The sequence below is a fragment of the Drosophila virilis genome, chromosome 4, assembly GCF_030788295.1.
Source record: "Drosophila virilis strain 15010-1051.87 chromosome 4, Dvir_AGI_RSII-ME, whole genome shotgun sequence".
Lineage (NCBI taxonomy): Eukaryota > Metazoa > Arthropoda > Insecta > Diptera > Drosophilidae > Drosophila > Drosophila virilis.
Genome location: NC_091546.1, coordinates 11,309,056 through 11,334,718, shown reverse-complemented (window position 1 = coordinate 11,334,718; position 25,663 = coordinate 11,309,056). Strand labels below are relative to the sequence as shown.

The window sequence follows — 25,663 nt, the reverse complement described above, 5'->3', positions numbered from 1 at the left end:
TTTTTTGTTTGTGAAGATATCTTGGTCAAAATGTTCTTGAATGAAAAACGGCCTGGTCAAAATATATTAATATACGATCCGTACACACATGAGCTATATCTTATCAACTTCTATTTACTATATCATATATCATATATGTGTTCACGACATATTCACAAGACTGAGCAATTTTTTCTGAAAAGCAGCCAAAGGGTAGAAAGCAGTCTATCAGCATGTAAAATACGCGGCTGCGGTTATAATGATTGCCGCAAACTGCTATCAGATGCCGCGCCGGAAAGCCCAAGCGAGCGCACAAAATAACTAAAACCCGCAAATGCTCACTCGAAACGAACGACTAAACGCGGGATTGAGCAAACGAGAGACAGAGAGATAGAGAGCCAGCGGACCAGCGGACGAGCAAGCCGTGAGTCGCAGGCGTCCAAGCTCTAAAGCCCCATACCGACGTCAAGTGTAAACGATATTCGCAAACGTGGATCAGTTGACATTTGACAGCGCGCGTGCTTGCACGTTCCTCAGGGGCTAAACGGCCTACAGCTCTGGCGGCATTAAAGTTCGACAGCTTTACGTTTGGAGAAACGTGGAGAAACGCTGGCAAACATAAATCGTGGTTTTGGTGCGCTCATTAAAAACATGTTTGACATAGAAATGCGTGTTTTTGAAAAACTGCAAAAAATTTAAATAATTCAATTTGGCGAAAGGCCCCTTTGGCCCACGCATTGCGTATACGTAGCATTATCTGATCATCCGGGTAATTGATATAGCATTTGCGTGCCAAGTGTTGATTATGTTATTATGATTATTAATTATGATTAAAATTGAAATAGAGCTTGGGCCATTGTTAGGAATATTCAGTGCAATGAGCTAAACTGAATTAAGCCAATTGCAAATAAAGTTCAATTTAAAGTGTCACAAAATCAATGCAAATTGTTGATTATATTAATAAAATATTACAAAGCGAACAAAATGATTTAAATAACCACTGTCATTATTACACTGACAATTATTGGTTGTTTTTGTGTACGTGAAACTTTTTTCGGCTGTTCGCGCGGATAATCAATGTCAGAAAGTGCAACAAAAAGTTCAACAAATTTAATTTTTTATTTCATTGTTATTGTTTGTGTTTGCTGCTGATAAACAACAACTGAGAAAACACACAAAACGCGTACATGAAAACACGTTACGTTGTATAATGGCAAATTTTATATTTTTTTGTTTTTTCGCTTCCCTTGAATATTTGCTAAGTCCATACTGGTTTCATTAACGCGAAAGTCGTTTGCTTAAAATGAACCATTAAATATTTCATTTAATTATAATCCTTTTATGTAGAATTAAATTACCGCAAAAAGTGTTCAGTAGATGAATTTTGTATGTCTTAAAAAAAATAATTTGTGAGCTTTCAATTCAATACGTTATATGAAATGTATTTGCCAGCTTATAAAGTGTCTAATCTAATCAGAACTTTATGGTAATATGGAGCTGAAGACATGGGAATGCATTTCATACCCACGCAATTTTTATTGTTTTTCTCCAGCATTGTTGTCTCTTTAAGATGATCGTTAAAAATGAAATTTAAAATCGGTATACAATTTTCTCTGTAAGTCGCGCTCATTAAAAGCGTATAAAAATTTACATATCACATGGTCGGGAAATGGGGCTGTTCTATTACAATGAAGCCCCATAAAATGACATGTGCAATGCATACAAGTTACTTGTTGTCTGTAGTCGATAGTAGTATGTCGTTATAAGATGCGTAATTAATCATTTTGAACCCATTTCAATGACCTTTGCGCCCGCTGAAAGAGTCACTAGAGCATAGCGCCATCGGCATTGATCATCGCCAAGATTATGACGTACTGCCGGAATTTATATATACTTTCTGAGCGGTGCGAGGGGACTTTTAGCCGAAAATAAGCAAGACACTCACAGCCATAAAAAATGAAAGCTAACAATGAAATGTGGAGGGGGCTAACCTTTAAAGTGTAGCACAACCCGATAAGATACAGTTTTGTAAGTGAATTGCGAGTGACTTTGATGGGGTCTGAAGTGTGACTCGGTCAGATATGAGTGTTTATCTCTCTGTCACAATGATAAAATAAAAAGAAAACGAAGCACGGTACATGGAACATGTGCTCGTTTGTTTATATTAAAAATTCAAAAGTAAATAGCATGAGAAAAGTTGATTAATTGTTGAGATGAGATACAAAGCAAAGCGTAAAATTAATTATGAGCGATAATTTGTGCAGGTGTTTATCAAAAATTAGAGACCCAAAAAAAGACGATATTTTATATTCAAATACATTTTAAAAACATACTTAAGAATAATAATGCACAGATGGCAATATAGCCGAATTTCTCAGCTCTTCAGGAATCTAAAAACAGCTCATTCTAGAATTATCGAGATAGAAACTGAAGTCTCTAAGTTTTATAGTCTTCAGAATCATCGCGTCTATGCAGGTGAGATCGAAAGTTCTTCCAACATTTTTGATTGTGATCGTCCCGATCAAAAAATTTTTGGGGAACGGAGACAACTCCCTTTGCCAGTTAGATAAAATTGCACAACATCCAAAAGTGTGATAAAATTTAAAATTAGATAGAGCATATAAAATACAGTGATAATAAACAAAAAGAAATATTATCTCTTGGTTTTCTCTTAATTTCATTTTATTATGATTTAAAAGCTTCAACGCGCACACAGCCACAACAACAACCATAATAATAATAATAATGACATTGTGATGTTCAAGGCTTTAATGTGATTTAAAAATATGACAACCGCAGCATCAGCAGTAGCGGCAGCAACAACAACAACAACGTTCTGTATCAACAACAAGTTTCGCGGCACCGGCTACAAATTATGAGCATTAAAATGATAAATACGCATATGAAAGCAGCATCAACCACAACAACAACAATAGCAGCCATAACAAACAAGTGCACACAACAACCACATAAGGCAAACATGATTTTATGATTGAGCCAACAATAGCAACAACAAAAATAAGACGAATTTCAGCTGCAGAGCAAGCAACACAGCAAAAGGAGCAACAGTCTAAAGCCAAAATGGCAGATAAAATTGCCCAAGATGCATGCGTCAAAGCCCCAAAAGGCCAAGACCAACCATTGGCCAAAAGAGCCTCCTCGCCCACTGCCCTTCATCTGGTACCGAAGCGCACCACGGCAACAACTTTATCGCCGCTGCGGCTTAGTCAGTTGTCAGACAGCGGCGCCGAGAGCTGCGGCGATGGGGACGAGCAGACGCGACTTATTCGCGGCCCTTCCGTGCGGCCACACAAATACATCATTATACCAGCCACGCCCGGCGCGCCGGTGACCTCGACGGCTGGAGCCCCACAGCTGCCATTTCGCCAGACAAGCTCCAGCACATCGCTGGTGGCAATGGCAGCGGCAATGCACAAGCAGCCGCCACGCCAGCCCTCGTTCAAGTCGCGTCCCAACTCGGATGTTATACAGCCGGCACAGTTACAGCAGCAATTGCAACTGCAGCCACTCCAACAGCCAACGGCGTCCACATCAACGGTCACCTTTACCATTGACGATTACGATACAGCGGGTGGGAGTGCAGCTGCGCCTGCTCCAGCAATCCACCACACACCCGCAACGCTGACCAGCACCACTACCACCACAATGGCTGGTCTTGATGCATTGGCCGCCTCCCCACTCAGCTATGATCTGCGCTCGCGCTTGGGCAGCCATCACAGCAGCATGCGCTCGGTGGTGTCAGGTGAGTTGAATTGTTGCTCCTATTATTAGGTGGCTTTATTCTGTATGCCACGCCTACAGCATACCTGCCCGGCCTGAGCGATAGCAGTTACAATCTCGCCGGCAACACGGCCACAACTACTGGACTGCAGCCACCCAATCCGCTCTACATGCAGCCGCAGGCCTCGCTCAGCGGCAGTTCCTCTCACTTTCACGACCTGGCCAGCAATCAGATCTACTCGGATGTGACATCGGTGCGTTCGCTGGCTTCAATTGGCATTGGGTCCACCGACGGACGAAAGCTGGTCATACGACGCGTACCAACCACAGCTAATGAACTATTCGACATGGTCAATCCACAAACGCCACCGTAAGTTCAACAATATTGTCTATATAGATAACAGGTTGGTCGGATTAAAAACCCAAACCACCTTAAAAACATTTTCAAAAATTTCGAAACGATCAAATATTTAATTAATCCTATGGTTCAAGTTGAACGCTGGGTCTGTTTTTCCTGCATTCTGAAATTAATGAGTTTGGCTTTCTGTTCGGCTGTTTGTTAGACATCTGGCTTAAAAGATAAAAGACCTTCCAGTTTCTAGTCTGCTTAAACCATTTAAGCTTCGACATCGATCGGGGTATCTTTCACACAATTTATATTCCTCTCTCCATTAGCATTTCAAAAACGCGCCCCTTGACAAACCATTTGACACCCACATAAAACGCTTAAATATTCATCGCAAATTTTGGCACCATTTGACGCCGGAGCATAAAAGGCAAATGTTATCAGACCCAACCACACACACTCATACACACGCACACATATTTACGTGTTGGTAAACATACAATTTTAACACCATCTGTGCGTGGGGCACATGATGCCTTTGACATGAAACGTGAATAAGTTGAGACGGTTCGCTGCTATTTTTAAGCAATGTTCCTTAACGAGATCAATAGATCTACATAAGTAGCCAAGTATAACTATTGACTCTTACAATTTACGCCTATCGCAGTGCTCAAACAGTTCGATTCGCAAGATTAGTCCCAAGCTCCAAGCGACCGACAGTAGTCAGTTAAGCAGCGACCTACGATCGCTGCAGTTGTTCGATAGATCCGACTCAAAACGAATTATTACCAAAGTGCAAATTATCAATGGACGCATGGATAACGTGTAACAACGTTAAATTATTAGCTCGCATATAGTCGCCTATATCCTGAGAGTACAGTATTATAATTCAGCGAGATGCCCTATCGCAACGATCCGGATGCGCAGTCCTCCAAGCACTCGGAGCAGTCCTTTTTTCACTTCAAACGTGTAGCCAAAGTGTAAGCCCAGCGCCCTCGTCGTTATGTAACCAATAAATCGTGCCATTTCATTTTGACCAAGTGCCAACCTAATAGCTTTCAATTCAAATTTTGATAGCCCATTATGATTGTCGTGTTTGTTTAGGTCATTAGCGAAATGCCGCTGATTGAATATTAACGTTTATTTAATGGATAAGTGGCCTGTTCAAACTTTTGCTGACCATATAATTTATACAATTTATTTATGTTCACTGTATATCATGCAAATGCGGCACGTGTAAAAGACATTTTTTGCACCCTTAACCCATTGAAAATGAGCAAAAGGGCATTTTGGTTTTGTGCAAATCGATGTAACAATTATATATATTTTCGATAAGAACGCTAAGCTAATCGGATCTAGCTATATCCGTCTGTCTGTCCGTTCGTCCTGCGCAAAAAGAATCTGTTTTTCACGATATCGCTCAGAATCGATATTGACATCCGGTTTTCAACAACAAGAAACGTGTAATTTGATGTGTTGATCTTCGTATTATCTGCACAGGGTCCAAATATTTTAATTTTTGACGGCTATTTTTGAAATGTTGCCATATGCCATATATATGCATAGAAAAAACCAAATGGCAGTGTAGGCTAAGATAAAGAAGCACAGACGCAGCGAAAGCTGGAAGATTTGTAATGGGTTAAGGGAATCTACGGGTCGGACACTCCCGACTAGAGTAGAATCGTTTTAATGAGTTCAAGATTAAAGTGTAATATATTAAATAATTATTACAAAACTCATAAGAAAAGATTTTGCAATATGCGTAATTCCAACTTGATGCAAATATCATGAATAATAAAACTTCTGCCGTTTACCAAAAATGTGTGTGACAGAAAGTGTTCCGATCTGAAGAACTTCAACAAAAAATGTACTGCAAAAAGGCAATTCTATTTATATTTTCTTAAAGATAGCTTTAAAATGAAGAGATAAGTTTGCATAGAAACAGAAAAGCGGCCGAACAGATATGGCTATATGGGCACGGTTGTTTTGATGAATATATTTCTAGGATTACTTATACAATTTTATCTCTGTATATGTCTTCATTTTTATACCCAGGAAAAGACATACTATATATATATATGTTCAGTAACAACAGCTGAGTCGATAAAGCTATGCCCGTCTGTCACTTTTACCGAATCCCTTTCTATCTATCCCGAAATATCCCAAGTAAAAATCAGAGTCTACAATGTTATTATTTTATTGGGGATGCTAAAAATGGTCTTTCGTGTTTCATTTTCCTTTGAATTTTGGTCAAGCCAATTACTATTGTGAATAGTAACAAAATGTTTAAATTGATTGGTTATTTTACCATAAATACGTATACTTCGTAGAAAAACTTATTGAAATTATAATTTTATAAACGTGCGACAGTTTGAATCGCCCCAAAGCATCAACACAGAATAAACATTCACAGACGAATTAGCAACGAATTAGTTAGACTTCATAAACCTGTTATTTAGCACTACCATCTTGCTTACATGTTTACTTATTTTTACAGTTTGCATAATGCATTAAATTCAAGGAACTGTTATTATTTTCGTCTATGCTAAGCAATGTTACAATAAATGTTTAACTGCGGTCAACTAAGTATCTTTAGCACTTTTATTATTCTTTGCAGTTTACATAATTCATAAAACTCAATTTGCACAACCGTACACCTCATCAAACCAGTCGTCCCCCAACATAAGCAAACACCCCCATAATCTCTAATCATACCTCTCACAATGAACTGGCATTTGGCACCTCGGACAAAGCTATTGTTGCATTTGGCATGTGATTACTACAATTAAACTATTTGACGCACCAGAAATGTTGGATGGGGTCGTGTCGTGGCGTTGGTCATGTAATCTGTGCAACTATACTGTCTGGGGTTCCGTTTGGTGCCGGGCCAGACAATGCCATCTCGTGCATTGGGCGAGTGTTGACAGCAATTAGATGCGGCTCGCTGACTAAAATGCAAATGACTATGAAAAGCGAAAAGCACCTCTTGATATGCCTATGTATAAACTATGTGTATGCTTTGTATTTGCAGGCCGCTGGGCATCGATGACGATGACAGCTTCATGGACATGTCCGACGAGGCGGCCCATTTGAAGCCGCGCCAACAGCATTGGGCCAACAAAATGCAGTTTGTCTTGGCTTGCATTGGCTATTCGGTGGGCCTGGGCAATGTCTGGCGTTTTCCCTACATGTGCTACAAAAGCGGCGGCGGTAAGTGAAATTCCCCTGAAAGGCCCAATATAAATCTTAACGGAAGTCACAAGGGCGTGTGGAGCATTACGTCAAATACTTTAATTCCATGCGACAACTTTCAACGCGACGTTCGACGTGTGGCTTTGTTCTAGAAAGGAATTTTTATTTTTTTAAATTTTGTGCTTTATGCGACATTTCCGCTGTAAGCGCTACAAAGTCATAATTTAAAATTTGTTCAAGCTCAGCGCAAAAGTATGAAAACCCGACGTAAATAAAGCGGTCACTGTCATCTGTACAGTATCTCGACTGTCCCACAATCCCCCACAACCCCCCTGCAGTACAAAACACGCAAGGCACTTGGCGGCCTACGTCCATCTTCATTTACACGCTCTCACTCTCAGAAGCCAGAGGCCCCATTTACATTACACATAAGTATAATGAGCAACCCAACTGGCAACTGGAGAATATGTGACTGTTTGTCTTATACAATTTGCAATTGTTGATCTCAAATATTTATAATTAATTTAATTTGTTTATTTAGGTGTTCCATTTAGAGTCTCTTGAGTCTAATTTTTTCTTTTCCTTGATTATTATATCGACATTTGCAGGTGTCTTTTTAGTACCTTATTGCATAATACTCTTCATATGCAGCATACCCCTGCTGTTTATGGAGTTATCTGTGGGCCAATACACGGGCCGGGGTCCCATCGGAGCACTGGGCCAGCTATGCCCCTTATTTAAGGGTAAGTTCTAAACATAGTATAAGACAAAGCCAGAAGAACTTTGCAGTTTCCGTCTGATGTTGAAATTTCACCTCCGTTTTAAGCCTACGTTTAGATAGTAGCACCATAAACTATCCTGTCAAACTATAATAATATAGTCGACTGATGCTTATAAAATTTTGCACATAAATTTATATGTAAGGGTCATAATGAAACTAGTCATGATATCGTGAAAAATAAAGAATTTGTTTTGAACTTAATTCTTAATCGACCGATCGTTACTAAAGTAGCTATATGTATTGCCTACAACAGAACGACGTCAGCTTTAAAACAGAGAAACATAGAAAGAGATGGGAAAACTTGGTTGGATCGACTTGTCTGCTTCTATTGTTCAATAATATGTATGGAGTTGGATATATCTCCTTCAGTTATGGTTAGAGCTTAGTAAGAGCCTAGGTGATAATACATATTTATTAAAAAAGTATTTAAAGGAAATGTAGTCAGCCGAAAAAACGTTGTTTAAAATTAATGATACTGATTTTGTAGACACCAATATTTTCTTATAATTTTGAAGCCCTAAATGCAGCACAAAAGGCAACTGTCTTCAAGAGAATTTAATCTTCTCATCTTCTCAATTTGCCGAAAAGTGTATTAAAAACAAAATTATTAGATTAGGGGCCCGAAATGACAAAAACTTTGATTCTGCTGCGTAAAGCCTATTTGTTTTGATTGCAAAATCTTACGTATGAGAAATTTTTTGTCACAGACGTCGACTGACTGTTCCTTTTGTGGAGATATCTCAAAGTTTTGAGAAGACAAATACACACACACACACACACAAGCGACGAGTGTGTGCTCATTTAATAATTTACAAATCCATAATTTAGATCGTAGTCTTATTGCGTCATTTTGTTGAGATATTTACACGCTTTATAGTTAAGTGCGAATACGTCACAGTGACACGCTTAGAGTAACTAAATTTAGAAATGTTCTTTCCGCCCAGTGAATTAGAAATTAAACAAAAATAAATGTATATGATATATGAATATAATGAGAACAATACATAACTCCAAATGAAGGTTGGCTATGGATCCATGACAAGCAAACATGGGCGCTGCTTGCCAAAGTTCATTGCCAATGTCTGAATACACATAATTAGTATACCGGGTAAATAGTTTGTTAGCAGCGCGTTGTAGTTTCAGTTTACAAAAAGACACAAAGCAGCCGAAAACTAAACCAGTCAGTAGGTACTTGACTTGGCAGTGATCGGCCAAAAGATACCCTCTTTCCACGTTATTAGAGAACGTTTCACCCACCACTACTACTATTTTCTTATATAAAATTCACCTGTATTATCTTAACGAACCGGATATGAAAATCTTTTTCAAAGGTGTCAAACGAACTTATAAATAGTATCGGACTTTCTGGCCTACTTTTAGGCGGTATAATCAAAATAAATAGTTAATCAAGATCCACAAATAACCTCGCTATTTTATGATACCCTTTTGATAAATTTTAACGGATGCTGGGTATACGAAAACCTTGCACTTGTCTTAAAAAAAATTGGATCAAGTTACAGCGAAAAAGCTCAAATACACATTCATACGAACAGCGGCGGGACTTGCTAATTAGTTAGTATCATTTTTCTGGGGATGGCGTGAAAACGCAAAATGCAACTGAAAACTGAAACGGAAATGTTTTGAGCGATTTACGTACGCGTCTCACGAGTGATTGTGAGACCCAGAACGCGTTCTCTCTTGCCCACCCGCACCGCAGCCTACATAGTAAAGCAGTCAAAGGCCGCAGTCATAAATCTTAAAAAAATACAAAAACAACATTACTTTGACATATTTGCAAAGCGTTTAAGTGTTCACAATATTTTGCCAATAGAACAGCCTTGGCACGCCCACGCCCAAAACGTTAATGCTGCAACCAGAGGCGAACTAATAAATATTAATAGACAATTTTAAGCCAAGATCCAAGCAAATGCCTTTAATTGGCCTCAACGGCACGCGGCCAATTAAAATTATGCAGATGAGTACAAGTCTAGACAAGTGATTCAAACGAACCAGTCTAAATTACAACCGACCTGATAAACTCTACCCCCATTTATGCGACAGATCCTTAAATGGAATATAATTGCATACCCTATTATAATTGCACGCCTTACTAAAAATAAATGATACCGACATTAATCATTGTATTATTATAATGCGTAGCTAACTAATTAACTATAGAATAACCCAACATATGGCTATTAAAGAACAATATAATCTATAATCAATAAAGCTTTAAGTCAGTCATATAAGTGTGAGACAGATTGATTAGATTCGTTCTTAAAACCATCCTTAGGACATATTTAAGAACGCATACTAAATAAATAATTAAATTTTGTGGTTATTTCTCTTTGCAGGGGCTGGACTGGCGAGTGTAGTTGTCTCGTTTCTCATGTCCACCTACTATAGCGTCATAATAGGTTATTCAATTTACTACTTTTTCACATCGTTCAAAACAGAAATGCCGTGGATTGACTGCAGCAACAGGTGAATATGCCAAACAGCATTCGAGGTTATAAGATAAACGTATTATTTTATGATAGATGGAACACTCCCGACTGTTGGGTGCCACAGCGCAAGGAGGTTAACTATACGGCGCCCGATACATCTCGCACACCCTCCGAGGAGTTCTTTGAGTATGCTCTAAATGAATTCGACCAAGTGCTTAAATATCATATTTGTATCCTCGTTTTAGAAATAAAGTGCTGCAGATTAGCGCCGGCTTGGAGTATCCAGGTATGATGCGCTGGGAGCTCTTTGCCTGCCTCGTGTGTGCCTGGCTGATGGTGTACTTTGCCACCTGGAAGTCCATAAAGTCGTCGGCTAAGGTGCGCTACTTTACGGCCACGTTTCCCTTTGTCCTCATCATTATCCTCATGTTTCGGGCGGTCACGCTCGAGGGCGCTGACGAGGGTTTGCGCTTCTTCTTCCGCCCCAATTGGTCCGAGTTGAAGAATGCGAACGTTTGGATCAATGCTGCCTCACAGAACTTCAATTCACTGGGAATTACGTTTGGATCAATGATCTCGTTCGCCAGCTACAACAAGTACAACAATAACATACTGCGAGATACAATTTCAGTGAGTCTAGTGAATATGGTGACCAGTTTACTGGTGGGCATATTTGCCTTCTCCACGCTGGGCAACCTTGCACTGGAGCAGAATACCAACGTGCGCGATGTCATAGGCGATGGGCCGGGCATGATATTTGTGGTGTATCCGCAGGCTATGGCAAAAATGCCGTATGCCCAGCTGTGGGCAGTGATGTTCTTCTTCATGTTGCTGTGTCTGGGCCTCAATTCACAGTTTGCCATAGTCGAGGTGGTGGTCACATCCATTCAGGATGGCTTTCCTCGGTGGATCAAACGGCATCTGGGCTACCATGAGATTGTGGTACTCTTTGTCTGCGTTATTTCGTGCCTCTTTGGATTGCCAAACATCATACAGGGCGGCATCTACTATTTCCAGCTAATGGATCATTATGCTGCCTCTGTGACAATTATGTTTCTGGCTTTCTGCCAGATGATTGCCATAGCCTGGTTCTACGGCACCGGGCGACTCTCAAAGAATGTTAAACAAATGACTGGCAAGGCGCCGTCGTTCTACTTAAAGTCCTGCTGGCTAGTACTGGGACCCTGTTTGCTCTTTGTAAGTGTTAAATGAGGTATGTCGAAATATGAAGTAATGTGTATTGGTCTGTGTATTCCAGGCTATTTGGGTATTAAGTTTAATAAACTACAAGGAACCCACGTATCACAATGGGCGCTACACCTATCCGGACTGGGCTTACGGCATTGGTTGGATGTTTGCCTCATTGTCACTGATCTGCATACCAGGCTATGCACTCATCAACTTTATGCGTGCCAGCGGAGACAACTTTTGGGAGGTGAGCGCCTCCATATATTAAACCTTAATCCCTTATCGATTAAATAACTTTTTTCACGTTTACAGCGCATAAAAGTTACACTGCGTCCCAATATTTACGAGTGTAAGATTTGTGGCGAGCATCACTGCGAACACGACTATCCCGAGCAGGAGCAATATATGTTGGCTCAGGAATTGGGCAACATCTACAAACCAGCAACAAAGCCCGGCTTGCATCAAAGCCAGCCGGGTTATAATGCAATGCATGCATCCAATACAGCGCCCCATGGCGTTCACACTGAATACACGTACCAATCTAAGGAGGAGCAAGCAACGCTTCCAACGACAGACCAGCACAGTGTCAAGTAGTCGTGTCAAGCGTGGAGGTATTCTTTCCTGTTCAATTGTTAGCAATTTCTCTGAGTATTTTTAATACATAATTTGTTTTAATTTTCAATAAATGCTTTAACTTTATATTGAATACATAAGCGAGTGAAATAGGTTTGCTCATAATTTGTGTTTGTGTCTTCAGAGCTTATCGAATGTATCATCGTACTATACACGTTCTATACATTTATTTCTGCGCAGCTCGTATGTATTGTTTATCTCAATAAAGCTACTTAAAGCTTTAAGTGATAACTTAGACGAAACATTGAATACCTGTTTGAGTACTTTACACAATAATTTATTGAAATTTTGTTGTTTTACTAGATATTTCAATATGTAATGGTTTTTGCCTTAGGCCAGACAACAATATGGGGAAGAAATTTCACGACTACACAATACTCTGTTCAATGCAAGAACTAAAACGCAGACAAACAAACTGTTTTGAAATTGTTATCGACCGTTGAGGGAGTTTGATTATAGTCCTCTGTCTAAATATCCGTAAAACTGTGAAAGATACTGCCGTTTACCACGCCCCATATAATATAAATACTTTCAAGTCTAACTTCAAAAAGGGGATATTGCACAAAATCAATATACTAATTTTATGCACTATGTGAATATACTCTATAATACTAGAGTATAATATAAATAGCCAAAATGATATATTTTAAATTTAAAATCCTTTTTAAATTTCAGGCATTGCCCAAAATAAATATACCTCTGTTTGCACTCTGTGTACGAGTATAAAAACAGAAAGGCAAAATAATATTTAAGTTAGAAAATAATTTCCATTCACTCTGTGAAGGAGTATAAACACAGAAAGACATAGTAATATACTCTTGTTTCTTTGGTGACAGAGTATATGGTATATGGTAAACAGCCAATGATTTTTTTGTACTCACCCCAATTCCCATGATGAATTTGAACAGCTTTAACGGCACATAAAATATTTTTATACGACTGCTATTGCCCTGTCAACGATTTTAGACTTCATCAATATTGAAGCATCACCTGTTAAGTTGACCTGGGTACTTTCCAGCTTTTGAAAATAACCATATAATAAATCACTTTCTTCAAATTTAGGCACCGCATTAAAGTTTCGTGGCGTTTTGCAGTATTCCGCATAAACGAGAAGACTCTTTGCAGGTACTGTTGGCGGCCACACACTGAGATAAGAATCTGTGCCGTAGTCACCTAGTGGACGTAGTGTGATGCCACGCATCATCTGGGCCAGCTCTTGTTCGCGTTGAGCTACGGCCGTTTGGCCTGGCTGTGTGCCACCGCTAGATAGTTTGCCCATTTGAACATACTTTTTGTAAATAGCCATGCTCTGTTTGGATGGGGAACTGATGGTGCAGCCATATACCTCTTCCATGGGTGGTAGCATGGAAGCCAGCCTAAATGGGGTTGGTTCGGCTGTTTCCGTTTGTTTCGACTCTTTTTCTGCAAAGCTGGCACTAAGTTCTTCATCGCTGGAGCTGTCTTCGCCCTCGCTGGAACTAGAGGAGTTGCTGTTGGTGGAACCGGTAGAACTTTGGCCAGTCATCGATGGATTTTGTCGACCCTTTCGCGATGGCTGTATCTGACGCTGGAAGGGACTGTAGTTAGTGCGGAATGTGGGCATGTATCGCGTGGCGAGTTGGCTGATCTCAAATTCAATGTGCTCGCTCAAATCCGTCCACTTAAAGGACTGGTGGTAATTCGAGAAGGCATCAATCATCTCTAAGCCATTGCTATGCACACGAAACAACTCCTTGACCAGCTTGTTGGTGTCGGCGCAGGGAAAGGGTAAGCACTCGCGCACCTTATGCCGCACCCAATCCGTGATAGGAGCTATCGAAGTGCTCGGCACAAAGGCATTGTGCATATCGTAATCCGTTTGAAGCTCCCAAATTGGTTGGTTTACTGTAAAAATAAAGCTTGTAAGTAAAATATTAGACTCAGGCGGTCTATTTCTTACGCTTGTTAAAACTCGGCTTGTAGAGGCCCAGAAACAAATTAATGCTCTGCTGCTTCTCCGTGTCGCTAAATGTATTACTGTAGTAGCGGCTTAGAGTCTGCATAACGTCATTGCCCTGAGAGGCCCAGGCGGCCGTTTTACGATAGGTCTTAATGCGATGCACTAGCTGTGATCCGCCATACTGCAGAGCCAAAGTATCACCGTGCTCTTCGTACAGATGCTCCAGCATAGTCACACAATCCGAATCAAACTCCAGTTTGGCTGATTTAACAAAACCCAGCCGCTCTAACTGATGCCCCAGAGCGCATTTTCCAATAGCAAACTGCGCCGAGTTGGTGCGATCCAAGCAATCTACGCAATTTGTACGCACAATGCCCGTCTGGAAACTGAGCTCACTGCCCCGATGAGCCTTATAAAACATGCCTGTCATCTGTATCATACTCGCCGCGTGCACGGCCAGTTGTTCCATGACATTGCCCCCGCTGATCCGGCTCTGACGTGCCATATCAAAGTGAATGTGCTTCATGCGATGCTGCGGCGGCAAGAACTGATTAAGATACTTAATGCTGTTTTGCAGTTCCTTGGAAATTATGGACTCGTGTTTCCGTCGCTCACGCTTCTTTACCAAATTCAGCATAATCAGCGGAGCACCATAGTGAAACAGAAGGCGTTCGAAATGCCGTGACGGAGTTTGAGCATAGGGATCACATATGTCTAGCTGTATGGGCGGCTTTGGCACCATCTTGCTAATGTCCTGGGACCAGTGCGACGGTATCGAACCGCGCATTTGCGTGAAAGCGCATAGTCGCTGCCCGTCGCTTACAATCTGTTCCGTTTCGACTTCATTAGCTACGTCGCCCTACAAGATAGGAATAGTTAGTTATACAGTGTATCTATATTTAATCTGAAAACATACACGAAAATTAGCGCCTCGTTTGAGAAACCGCGTGCCAGCAAAGCGTGTGCTGCGACGCGCTATTAGACAAACATTCACATGTCTGCCAAAGATGCTGATGCACGACTGGCTTACATAGCCATGTGTGACCTCCAACAGCCAGTCCTTAAGCATAATGACCTCCATAGGCTTCAGTAGATAAGCGTTCCACACAAAACGCTTGCGTGAATCGCTGCGAAAGGCATAGTCGACACGCTCGTGCGCCTGCGCGACATTGTTGGTAAGCGTATTCCAATCGGGCAGCGGCTCATCCCGCTCTAGATTCACCTTGGCACCCACATATCGTGGCGCCGACTCGTTGTACTGCAGCGTGCGAGTCAAGTCGTACGAGTAGGAAAAGTAAAAGTTGCTGCGTAAATCAATATTTTGGAACATCCTCTTGTAGCGCTCCTCATGCGGATGTGGAGGTCGCTGTGAGGTCACCTCATTGACGCGCACCATCACGGTATCTTTGATGGTATACACCAGATGCATGCCAATATGGGCGCAGCATTTTCGCTTGGTAACCAGTATAAGGTAATACCCCTCCAGGAAACGCACGAAACCCAACACACCGTAGGCGGAGGTTATTTTTGGCGATCCCGTTAATGAGGACACAAACCTGCGAATCTCCAAACTGTTCAACTCGTTCGCATTCTCCTCGATGATCAAGCGATTCAGCGCCAGCCGATCGATGGTGAGCAAGCGAAATCTTGTCTCGCGATTGTTGCTGCCCACCAAGTACAGGCGCTAAAGGGACGAAAACAATAGAATTAATGTGCTTTGTTGAGTGCGAACAACTTACCGATCGTGTTTCATAAAGTACCACTTTTTGTATGGAACTAATTAGTGGATTAAATATTATATTTGGATTATCATTATTCATTTTAACGCAAAGTCATCGCAGCCTCTAATAAAATGATAAGTTATCGAAACATCAAGATATCGATAGCGAAAATAAATTATAGCACTACTAGCAAGCCACAGCAACTAATTTATGCACTAATTATATAAAATAATAATGAAAAAACGAATTTCTAGCTTTAATTTCCCGAATTTTTCACAATGGCGCCAAAAAATGGCAGTCAATCAATGTACCGATACCTTACATTGGTTGTGCGTGTCGGTATTTAAATACCGCCCATTGCACTCTGAAGCCAGAGTTGCCACACACTGTATAGTGCATCACACAGCTGACAAGAGTTTTTCCTTTTTTCCAATAGAGTAACACTTGCCCTTTTTGTATACTGTTGTTTTGTTTAGTCTAGTCGATATTTTCAATATTTATAAATATCAAAGACTATGACGACGTGGGGAAATATTTGCCGCATATGTAGCAGTCCCGCAGACTACAATATCTTTGCCAAAATACCCACATATTTGCACGGCTCGACTAACGAGTTTCTGAATTATCAGAAGCCAATTAACGTATTGCTTGAAGAGACATCCGGACTGAAAGTAAATATCTCTTGCTAATTTTTGTGTCAGCTTAGAAGTTTATTTGTTTTTTTTTTCATTTGACTCTATAGAACTCTCCAGATGATGGACTGCCATCGTTTATATGTGCACTCTGCATATCGTATTTAAAACACGCTGTAACATTCCGCGAACAGTGCATTAAAAACGCACTTAGCCTTAAGCTGATCGAGCTATATCAACAGAAGTCTGTCAAAAATAAGGGTGACAAGGAGAGTGCACTCTTTACTGCAGAGCAGCTGAGCTATGTGGAGCAACGACCGGTGCACAATCTCCTGCTTAACAACAACAGCGCCAAGCTGGAAAGAACGGACAAGGTGCACAAACAACTGCTTAATCAGACTGTGCCCCAACAATGCGGCAACAACGAACGACGCATACGCTACTTGAACGATTTATTCGACAAGCATCGAAATGCTACACAGGTAGGCAGGTCAACCTTATTGTTTAAGCAACAAAGTAACATGTCATCGACAGGCAACAGTGGAGCTGCCATCGACCAGCGCTGGCAGCGGCAGCGGAAATGGCGAGGAAGAAGACTATGCAGCCATCACCTCTAGCGATGACAATGAGGAGAATGCGCTGTCACGGAAGCACAAGAATTGCTATAATTACAGCGAAACGAATTTCGAGGAGGATGATCCCATGGAGCAGGCTCAGCTGAGGGACATCAAAGTCAATATACCCGAACCTATGTGGAAGGAGCGCAAGTGCCCGGCCTGCTCTAAGCGCTATATGCACGAAGACTCACACCAATTGCATCTTGACAATTGCGTGGAATTTCAGTTCATCAGCTTCGTTTCGGAGGTCAACAAACTGCTCGAGATAAAGCGTCAAAAGATGGTCTCACCACACGAGTTCATTAGACGCATGATATTTGCTCTACACAAAACCTGCACCTGGTTGCAGGAGCACTCGATCGACACCGATCTGGCCGATAAACTAAATCAGAGTAAAATAACTAATGGCAGCAGTGAGAAAATTGAGAAAAGTGAGCCAGCTCAAGAGGCCGCACCGAAGTGTTCGACCGGCTGGGATAGTTTTCCATCACCATCAAATGATGATGCACTCTTTAGCAACTCCTTGCTGAAATTTAAGAGCGGCACCAACACCCCAATAACGGCTGAGAACAATGTACTGTATGCTATTGAGCGCTCCGAGAGTCGCAACTCACAAAATACGCCCAATCTAGTGGTAAAGAAGCCCATACCTATTAGATGCAAAGGCCCGGCATCTGTTGCTGCAGCGACTGCACCCATGCATGAGGAGCGTGCACGTGCCACATTTCTAGAGAAACTGCAGCGAGCCACTGTCACGCCACAGCAGCAGTCGCCAGTGCCAGCAACGCCCACAAGTGCAACGTTGATGCCTTTCTCGGCAGCGCGCTGCAGCCAATGCAACTTGGTATTCGAATCCGTTAGCGAACTGGAGATTCATAATGTCATGCATCATAATGGACAGTGCAATGTTGGCAATGCTAAGGACGAAGACGCACAAAGGCGTCGCATAATTGCTCTATTCGAAGATGATATTTAATTTATTTTAGCTTAGTTTCATTTTATTCTGTAACATATTTAAGTCTGAATCATTTCCTTACAATTTATTGTATTCATCTTGTGCATTGTTTTCTTTTATACATTTTTAGTTTTTATTTTTATACTGTGGCAACTGACTGTCCCTTTGTATGTACATCAACATTGAATGTTTTCACCTGCATCCCTAAGGAAACTTAAAAGTATTTATAAAACATTTCTATATTTATAAAAACCATAAGATGCCGAATAAACAAGCCATTTCAGGGCTATATATCCTTCTAAAGACTAAACAAATTCACCCTCTGCTTATTTCTCAATATTTTTAAAACTTTGTTTTCTCGTAAATTAATCTAAGCACTTTGTGCAGCGCCTATAAAAAGTTTCAAGACGATAGCTTTATCGGGTCGGAGATGTCTCCATAGTTTACTCAAAGGGTATTAAAACAATCGGATATAACTTTTGACTCATTCCATCTTGCTTCTATAATAACATAGAGATAATCTTCAAAGGTGTTTATGGTTAATATGTAACAGGAAACTTCAAAAAATATGTTTTAATGCTTAACCGAAATGTGAAAATATTTGAACTATACCTGGCTAAGCATAGACTCGGAGGTGTTCCAACACGAGCTCGTTGTCCAGCAGCTGCGCATCCATTAGATTCTTCAACAGCTGCATCAAATCCATAGTTAGACTTGTATCACGTAGGGCAAATAGTTGATTTAAAACGTTCACAAGCTGCTCCAGCTGCAATTCCAATTGGCCAACGGATGGGCGAGCAGCAAACATGTTGGCTAGCACGCGCACTCCGTAGACGGTGCGTAGCTTGTCGGCGGAAGTGTTAAAACCAATATTCAGATTGGCCATAAAAAAGTCGTACAAATGCTGAAAATGTTGCGCACATAAATCCCGCTCTTTGCTAACAATTTCCAATTGAAATACAATGTACATGTAATATTCGGCAGCCGGTTCCGCTGGCTGCTTCTTGTGCAGATTCTCGGCAATGTGCCGGCGATCATCGACGCTTATGGAGGAAGCTGCATGAGTTGCTATCAAATACAAGCAAATGCCAGCATCTTCCTGGTAGCCCCGTAGATCGTCTGACGGTAACGTATAAATTTTCCACAATTTGGTCGCCAATTGCATCTGCAGCAACATGTTAGCGGACTTGCGGCATGTGGCCAAAATGTTGCCCAATGTCCAAAGGCAACTGCGCTTCAGTCGCGGCTCCTGACTATTCAAAAGCGTAACTAGGTAGCTGCCAGCCAGCGCTGTTATTTTCTCACAAACATGCGCTTCTCCCAGTGAAAAGTTGCACAAGCATTCGGCAGCCTCAATCTGACGCTGCATATGGGTACCTGTCCAGGACACAAAATTGAGAAATGTGCAAATTAATTGGGTTCCGTTTAGCTACCTGTCAGTTCCTTGACAATCACTTGAGTTGCGCCCTGAACTTCAGCAAAGGCGTTGATGTTTGCGTTGCCCTGCAAAAAGGCGTGGCTCAGGCGGTACATGTCCTCCTCGGTTGCGTGTTTGCGTCGCTTAATACGACTGGCCATGCCCTGCACATCTTTGATGCCCAGATTTTCCAATTCGCTTATTTTATCCTTGATTTGGCCCAAACCGAAGCGCAGTGCATCCGTTGTATCCATACGTAAGTCTTTGCGTTGTTGTCGAGCATACTCCCGTGTCCTAAGTCGCAGGGCAGTGTCATTCACCTGTCCAGGTGGCTCAGAAGTTGTTGCAGTTAGCTCCATTATTTAAAATAAACTAAGCCGGCAAATTCACATTTATTTATACCGCCAGCTGTTGCTGGACAATTATTCCATGCGCGTGAATAGAGAAACACTGGCAACTGTTTCTGTTGTTCTGTGGTATTTACATATGTTATTTACGATAACATTGTAAAAATGGTATTTTTCAATTAACAAATATTTTTGTGATTGTCGTATGCGGTCACACTGCTACTCAGTTGCATAAACAGTCGAACAAAACGCCAAACAAATAAAATGTCGTTCAATATAATGCAAAAGCTCTCCTTACAATGCCTTAAGGCTGATCAGCCGCTCATGAGTAAGTAGCTGTCAATCCCATGCAAAATAAATTCCTTAACACCTGTTCATACTCGTGCAGCAACAATACGAAACGCCAGCAAGAAAACCGGCGGCAGCACACGCAACAAGAAGGGCCATCCGCGCCCAAAACATCGTGGATGGCGAGTGCTTGATGGGCACTATGTTTCCCAAGGAACCATATTGGCAACACAGTTAACGACGCGCTTCCATCCCGGCCTGAATGTGAGTTAATGCCGAGTATGTTGAAAATGTTTTATGCCCGAAATCGTTCTATAGGTTGGCTTCGGTCGCAACGGCACATTGTTCGCCATGGAACACGGCAGGGTTATTGTTAGCTGCGAGCCCATCGAACCAAACTGGGACCACACCTGGGTCCAACGCAACTATGCCGGTCGACAAGATCAAACTATCTATAAGAAATTTTTCAATGTTATTCCCGAGAAGCAGCACCAGAGGTTTCGCCTCGTTGAGGAAATTTGAATTGTTTTAGATAAAAAAATAAAAACAAAAACAAAAGCTGTTATCGTATGCATATTTTACTAACAATAATACTAACTTATTAAAATCCCACAGGCTATCGAACTTTTTTGAATCACAATCCATCCATCCACATTGCGGTATTTGCGTCACGCAGTGCTGCAAAAGACGCAACCACTTTTCGATAGCAAATATTCATATCTATCGGTATTACAAATGTCCTCTATTTACCGAACGCTTTTTTCTGTGGTTCAACTCTAATGAATTTGCTAAACGCATTTTTGTCGCTTAAGTGATTATATTTTTGGCTTGCAAACTGCAAACGCTTTTACAATTTATTACAAAATCCATTAACAAATGCGACGGGCTTTGTTGTAAGCGCAGAGAAGCCCTAGACAACGCTGACCAAGAATTGACGCTGGCCAAAAAGACGCACCAGAGATTTCGAAATCGTTTATCGTATCATTGAAAGGACTTGAGGGGCAAGTATAAAATCAGTCGAGGCGCAATTGTGGGCGCTGCCTGAAAATGACGAAACGACTTTCAAGGGATGATGTGAAAAGAAATAAAAGATGGAGCGCTGAAGAGGTGGATAAGATTTTTCAATTCATTCGCAAGAATCCGTTCGAATTACCCACAGGCACAATGTATTATAAGAAGATGACACAAGATCTTAAACTCAATTCCAATCATACTGTGGTGCGCTGCAAAGTTAACAACCTGATCGCATCGTACAAGAGAGCGAAAGCTTTGATAGCCACCAATAAACAGTTTCCCATGGCGGAAGTCTTGAAAGCCTGCCCCTACTACAGGCAGCTGCATGAACTGTTCAAGAAATCCCTGCCGGGCCGGAGGAACACAATATGTGCAGGGGGCCGAATATCTGCACTACATCCAAAGCTGGATGGCGACGGAGCGGCAACGGACGTTGACGAAAGCATCGCGGACTGTTGGACAAGTTCCCCAAGATTTATGGTGCAACTGCCCGCCCCAGCAAATGCTGATGCTGCTCTCGGCAATCTGGTTGGACCGGCTTGTGTCAAAAAGGAACATGTCCCCAGCTCGCCGGCGCTTTCTAAGCCAACGGAAATTGCATTGAGCAGCAATCAAGCACAGAGCGAGCAAATTGCTCCACCACAGATAGACGAACCAATGCTAACTGAGTCCACGATCTTGCCACAAGAAGCAACAACAAGCGAGCATTCCGCCGAACAAGAGAACACACAAGCTCGACTCGATATAAGTAACACGTGTGCCGACTGCATCATTAGAGAGATTACAGAGATTGATGTTTCCTCAACTGCTGCCCTATCAACCGAGACTGAATCCCAGGATGAGCCCATGGTGCTCGCAAATCCCAGCATAACTGTTCAGCAAGGAACCGTTCCCACCGAGACTGACTTCAGACTGATGGAGCTTCGTTTGCGGGAAAAGGAGCTGGACATTAAAATGTTGGACATAAAGGCAAACGAGCGATTGGAGCGTCTTAAACTGGAATCGAAGGAACGCATTGTCATGCGAAAACTTGATCTAAAATATGCCAAGAAATAGAAAACTTATTCCAGCGATTCTTTTTGTTTTTTGTGTTTAATAACTTATACCTAATATTATTTAGTCCCGCGTTATAAGTTACTTACTATGATTAACAAATATTTTTGTTTACTCAATTTTAAATTTAAGTTATTCGAATAGTTCCAAAACGAAATCATTTCAACATGTTTTCCGATTTAATACTTTTTGACTGATTTGTAGAACAATTATGTTCAATCAAAATATAATTTTTTTTTTTATTTAGCATTACACACAATACAGCAATTTGTACAATAAACGAGCATTCGGGCACCAAAATTCTTGTAATTTTGTTTTTTTTTTTTTTGGCTACATTGTCGCACAAATATTTGTCATATCGCAAAAATAAATGGTTTGACAAAACATTTAATTAAACAGTTTAAAGATTACAGAAGAATAACAGTGTCGTTACAGTGTTGTTTAACATTATCTGAGTTATTTCAATCAGAATGTGTCGATAAGTTTTTACATTTTGGTCTAGCCCAATATATCGATAGTGCCATCGGCTTGACAGTTCTATTGCCGCCTGCCGCACACGTGTTTTGCATCGCAGCACATTGCTCGTTTTATTTTCTTTGAGAAAATATTTAAATAGTTCAACGAAAAGAAAATAGAATGGCCGCAGTTGCAGAAACACCAAACGCTGAGGTGAGCGCTGAAGTGAAGGAGGCTGAAAAGGTTGAAGATGTAGTTGAGTCGGAAGCCGACAAAAACGGAGATGTAAAGAAAGAGGAACCGGCGGCTGCCGCTGCTGAAGAATACAGTAAGCAAGAGCGCGCAATCATTCGGCAAGTTGAATACTACTTTGGCGATGCTAATCTGCATCGAGACAAATTCCTCAGCGAGCAGATATCGAAGAACGAGGGCGGCTGGGTGCCGCTTTCAGTGCTGGTCACATTCAAACGTTTGGCATCGCTTACCACAGACTTCGATGAGATTGTTAATGCGCTGAACAAATCTGACGAGGGCCTGGTGGAGATCAGCGAGGATAAACAGAGCTTGCGCCGTCATCCCGAGCGACCCGTGCCGGAACACAATGAAGAGCGGCGCAAGGAGATTCAGGAACGCACCGTTTACGCTAAGGGCTTCCCATTGGACTCCCAAATGACTGAAATACTTGATTTTGTCAGCGCCTACGAAAAGGTGGTAAATGTGACAATGCGCAAACATTACGACAAGCCCACAAAGTCGTACAAGTTCAAGGGCAGTATCTTTGTCACCTTCGAAAAGAAGGAGCAAGCCAAAGAGTTTTTCGATAAGGAGAAGATCGTTTACAAGGAGCGTGAGCTGCTGCGCAAGTGGCAGATTGAATATTTAAAGGAGAAGCAGGAGGAATATCAAAAAAAGAACGAGAAACGCAAGAACAAGAAGGAGGCCAAGCCTGAACCCGAAATTGAACTGCCCAAAAACGCGATCGTTGTCTTTGAGGGTGCCCCAGACACTGTCACACGCGAGGAGATACGCGAAGCCTTTGAGAAAGTCAAGGACTTTGATATTGCCTACATTGAGTTCAACAAGGGCGATACCAAGGGCTCCGTACGTCTCACAGAGGCGGATGCGGCCGAGAAATACATTGCCAAAGTGGACGATGCCAAGGTGACATCTCCATATGACACTAGTTCTCGTTTCTAAAACTAAAATATTGTTTTTTTTTTTGTTGTGTCCACCTTACAGCTCAAGTTTAACGATGAAGTCTCCCTCACACTGCGCAAGGCTACCGAGGATGAGGAAAAAGAGTTCTTGGACAAGGCTATCGAATTCATGAAGAAGCGTCGCGACTTCACACGTGGCAAGAACAACAAGCGCTTCGGCCGCAAGCGTCACGGCGGCAACGACAACAGGAACAACAACAAGAAGCAGCGCTCAGAGTAGCGACACACTCAAGTGCTGTGCTAGACTCCAGATGCAGATGAAAATGTTAGTTCTAGTTGTTAGCTTTAAGCAACCATTTTGTGACATCCAATTGCTACTATTACTAGTTTTCCAATAACATTAGGCATATGTAAGTCTGAGATCCGAATATCTGAGAAATATGTACAGTTTACATAATATGAGAGGAACTCTAATTTATTTTTATTACTGAACATGTTTTGTTTTTTTCTTTGCTCAAAAAAACATTAAAATAAATATCAGTTTGTAATCTATCTTGTATATACTTGTTGTTGTCTGTTGCTTGGCTTAAAACAAAATTAGCAGAGACTCAAGGAAGTGACTGCGGGGATAAATGCTGATCGAATCAGTTGATTGCTTTTACTTTGCTTTAAGCTTTTCAAATGACGTCGATTTAATTGAATGAAAGAGAATTCATTTATTTTTTAGTAGTTTTTATTTTTATTGCTGGTTTGTGTATTTTCGTTCTTTTCTTGTGTATGTGTATGTGTGTGTGTGTGTGTTTGTTAAATGATAGCAATATCAATATACATAAATATGATTCAACTTAAAAACAATAAAAAATTAATATAAACTTCATAAATTACAATTATTAAATGCATTTACAAATTACGATACGCAAAAAAAAAGAAACATAAAATTTTCAAAATTTGTTTTTCTTTCTCTTGTAGTTAAACTATTATCTAATTGCAATTAGGTGTAAAATTATATTTAGCTTTAAACAACTAGTCACAATTTAAATTTATTAATAGGTTTATATATAGAATATGAGAATAGCGAAAGTCAGCTTGAAAGGAGGTTGTGGGTACTTAAATGAAAAACAAAACGAATATTTTCTTCTTTTCCAACAGGGAAATCAAACAAAATGGATCTGTGCAAGCAGATAATTTACAACAATAGTTCCTTAACTTTGTCTATAATCAACTTAAGGATTCAATCGTTAAGGCTCATGCGCAATCGAAGGCATAAGCTATAGAGTGCTTTGGATTTGATAATAATGATAACCTATATATACTTGAATGTGGTTTAGTAAATTGTTATATATATATATATCGTATTGTTCGGCTGTTTTGTTAGGGTCTGTGCATTTGTCATATGTAGATACGAGTTATACGAGACTTAATCAACATTTATACATAAATTAAACAATTACAAACAACGTCATCGTATCGCATATCGCACGTTTTCCATTTTCTTTATCTATATGTGTATATATATATATATATGTATGTATGTATATGTTTATGTAGTATCTGTAGAGTATCTACGAGTATGTGTGTGTGTGTGTGTGTGTGTGTGTATGGTGGGGTGCGCGCTCAAGCTATTTCCTAGTCGGAAGAAGAAATATACAGCGTTGCCTTCCGTTTTTGCTAGGGATTCTTGTTTACTTATTACTAGGCTAACACGATCTAACGATTTACAACGATATCCAGGCGCTGGCTTCAACTCAAACTCTCTGCTT

General features: G+C 41.0%; 6 protein-coding genes across 8 annotated transcripts; 4 read left to right on the top strand and 2 right to left on the bottom strand.

The window, feature by feature from the left end:
• Positions 1-2,967: 2,967 nt before the first annotated feature.
• Positions 2,968-13,353, top strand: ine (solute carrier family 6 member inebriated). 2 transcript variants are annotated; one of them, XM_002052101.4, is made up of 9 exons: positions 2,968-3,742; positions 3,802-4,090; positions 7,098-7,276; positions 7,867-8,001; positions 10,394-10,523; positions 10,580-10,672; positions 10,732-11,683; positions 11,745-11,921; positions 11,987-13,353. In XM_002052101.4, the coding sequence occupies exons 1-9, from the start codon at positions 2,968-2,970 to the stop codon at positions 12,266-12,268; spliced, it is 3,012 nt and encodes a 1,003-aa protein (XP_002052137.2). In that variant the 3' UTR covers positions 12,269-13,353. The 2 variants fall into 2 exon arrangements, with proteins under 2 accessions (XP_002052137.2, XP_015028361.1); XM_015172875.3 differs by lacking the exons at positions 2,968-3,742; positions 3,802-4,090 and adding an exon at positions 4,906-5,046.
• Positions 12,746-16,151, bottom strand: FIG4 (polyphosphoinositide phosphatase FIG4). The gene is made up of 4 exons (XM_002052102.4): positions 15,986-16,151; positions 15,163-15,930; positions 14,247-15,105; positions 12,746-14,191 (listed from the first exon to the last, which is right to left on the bottom strand). The coding sequence occupies exons 1-4, from the start codon at positions 16,064-16,066 to the stop codon at positions 13,239-13,241; spliced, it is 2,661 nt and encodes an 886-aa protein (XP_002052138.1). The 5' UTR covers positions 16,067-16,151; the 3' UTR covers positions 12,746-13,238.
• A 255-nt stretch (positions 16,152-16,406) lies between these two features.
• On the top strand, positions 16,407-18,485 carry LOC6627309 (uncharacterized). The gene is made up of 3 exons (XM_002052103.4): positions 16,407-16,638; positions 16,710-17,081; positions 17,134-18,485. Exons 1-3 carry the CDS (start codon positions 16,483-16,485, stop codon positions 18,190-18,192), a joined length of 1,587 nt encoding a protein of 528 aa, XP_002052139.1. The 5' UTR covers positions 16,407-16,482; the 3' UTR covers positions 18,193-18,485.
• On the bottom strand, positions 18,236-22,599 carry LOC6627310 (uncharacterized). 2 transcript variants are annotated; one of them, XM_002052104.4, is made up of 4 exons: positions 22,380-22,599; positions 19,605-20,059; positions 18,784-19,548; positions 18,236-18,728 (listed from the first exon to the last, which is right to left on the bottom strand). In XM_002052104.4, the coding sequence occupies exons 2-3, from the start codon at positions 19,945-19,947 to the stop codon at positions 18,788-18,790; spliced, it is 1,104 nt and encodes a 367-aa protein (XP_002052140.1). In that variant the 5' UTR covers positions 19,948-20,059; positions 22,380-22,599; the 3' UTR covers positions 18,236-18,728; positions 18,784-18,787. The 2 variants fall into 2 exon arrangements, with proteins under 2 accessions (XP_002052140.1, XP_070065189.1); XM_070209088.1 differs by having other exon boundaries at positions 18,236-18,692.
• Positions 20,115-20,788, top strand: mRpL27 (mitochondrial ribosomal protein L27). The gene is made up of 3 exons (XM_002052105.4): positions 20,115-20,263; positions 20,324-20,487; positions 20,542-20,788. The coding sequence occupies exons 1-3, from the start codon at positions 20,200-20,202 to the stop codon at positions 20,743-20,745; spliced, it is 432 nt and encodes a 143-aa protein (XP_002052141.1). The 5' UTR covers positions 20,115-20,199; the 3' UTR covers positions 20,746-20,788.
• Positions 22,600-22,817: 218 nt separating the features above from the next.
• La (La autoantigen-like) lies at positions 22,818-24,462 on the top strand. Its single transcript, XM_002052107.4, has 2 exons — positions 22,818-23,907; positions 23,986-24,462. Exons 1-2 carry the CDS (start codon positions 22,927-22,929, stop codon positions 24,181-24,183), a joined length of 1,179 nt encoding a protein of 392 aa, XP_002052143.1. The 5' UTR covers positions 22,818-22,926; the 3' UTR covers positions 24,184-24,462.
• The last annotated feature ends 1,201 nt before the right edge of the window (positions 24,463-25,663 follow it).

What these genes read in the sequence shown, in the direction of transcription:
- ine (XM_002052101.4), top strand. Translation starts at nt 2,968, where the DNA reads ATGATTGAGCCAACAATAGCAACAACAAAAATAAGACGAATTTCAGCT. An exon ending in GTGCTACAAAAGCGGCGGCG is followed by an intron (nt 7,277 to 7,866) that starts GTAAGTGAAATT and finishes CGACATTTGCAG; the next exon opens with GTGTCTTTTTAGTACCTTAT. An exon ending in GCTATGCCCCTTATTTAAGG is followed by an intron (nt 8,002 to 10,393) that starts GTAAGTTCTAAA and finishes TTCTCTTTGCAG; the next exon opens with GGGCTGGACTGGCGAGTGTA.
- LOC6627309 (XM_002052103.4), top strand. Translation starts at nt 16,483, where the DNA reads ATGACGACGTGGGGAAATATTTGCCGCATATGTAGCAGTCCCGCAGAC. An exon ending in AAGAGACATCCGGACTGAAA is followed by an intron (nt 16,639 to 16,709) that starts GTAAATATCTCT and finishes TTGACTCTATAG; the next exon opens with AACTCTCCAGATGATGGACT. An exon ending in AGCATCGAAATGCTACACAG is followed by an intron (nt 17,082 to 17,133) that starts GTAGGCAGGTCA and finishes TGTCATCGACAG; the next exon opens with GCAACAGTGGAGCTGCCATC.
- LOC6627310 (XM_002052104.4), bottom strand. Translation starts at nt 19,947, where the DNA reads ATGGAGCTAACTGCAACAACTTCTGAGCCACCTGGACAGGTGAATGAC. An exon ending in GATTGTCAAGGAACTGACAG is followed by an intron (nt 19,549 to 19,604) that starts GTAGCTAAACGG and finishes TGTCCTGGACAG; the next exon opens with GTACCCATATGCAGCGTCAG.
- La (XM_002052107.4), top strand. Translation starts at nt 22,927, where the DNA reads ATGGCCGCAGTTGCAGAAACACCAAACGCTGAGGTGAGCGCTGAAGTG. An exon ending in CCAAAGTGGACGATGCCAAG is followed by an intron (nt 23,908 to 23,985) that starts GTGACATCTCCA and finishes TCCACCTTACAG; the next exon opens with CTCAAGTTTAACGATGAAGT.
- mRpL27 (XM_002052105.4), top strand. Translation starts at nt 20,200, where the DNA reads ATGTCGTTCAATATAATGCAAAAGCTCTCCTTACAATGCCTTAAGGCT. An exon ending in GGCTGATCAGCCGCTCATGA is followed by an intron (nt 20,264 to 20,323) that starts GTAAGTAGCTGT and finishes ATACTCGTGCAG; the next exon opens with CAACAATACGAAACGCCAGC. An exon ending in GCTTCCATCCCGGCCTGAAT is followed by an intron (nt 20,488 to 20,541) that starts GTGAGTTAATGC and finishes ATCGTTCTATAG; the next exon opens with GTTGGCTTCGGTCGCAACGG.
- FIG4 (XM_002052102.4), bottom strand. Translation starts at nt 16,066, where the DNA reads ATGAATAATGATAATCCAAATATAATATTTAATCCACTAATTAGTTCC. An exon ending in TACTTTATGAAACACGATCG is followed by an intron (nt 15,931 to 15,985) that starts GTAAGTTGTTCG and finishes TCGTCCCTTTAG; the next exon opens with CGCCTGTACTTGGTGGGCAG. An exon ending in AACGAGGCGCTAATTTTCGT is followed by an intron (nt 15,106 to 15,162) that starts GTATGTTTTCAG and finishes CCTATCTTGTAG; the next exon opens with GGCGACGTAGCTAATGAAGT.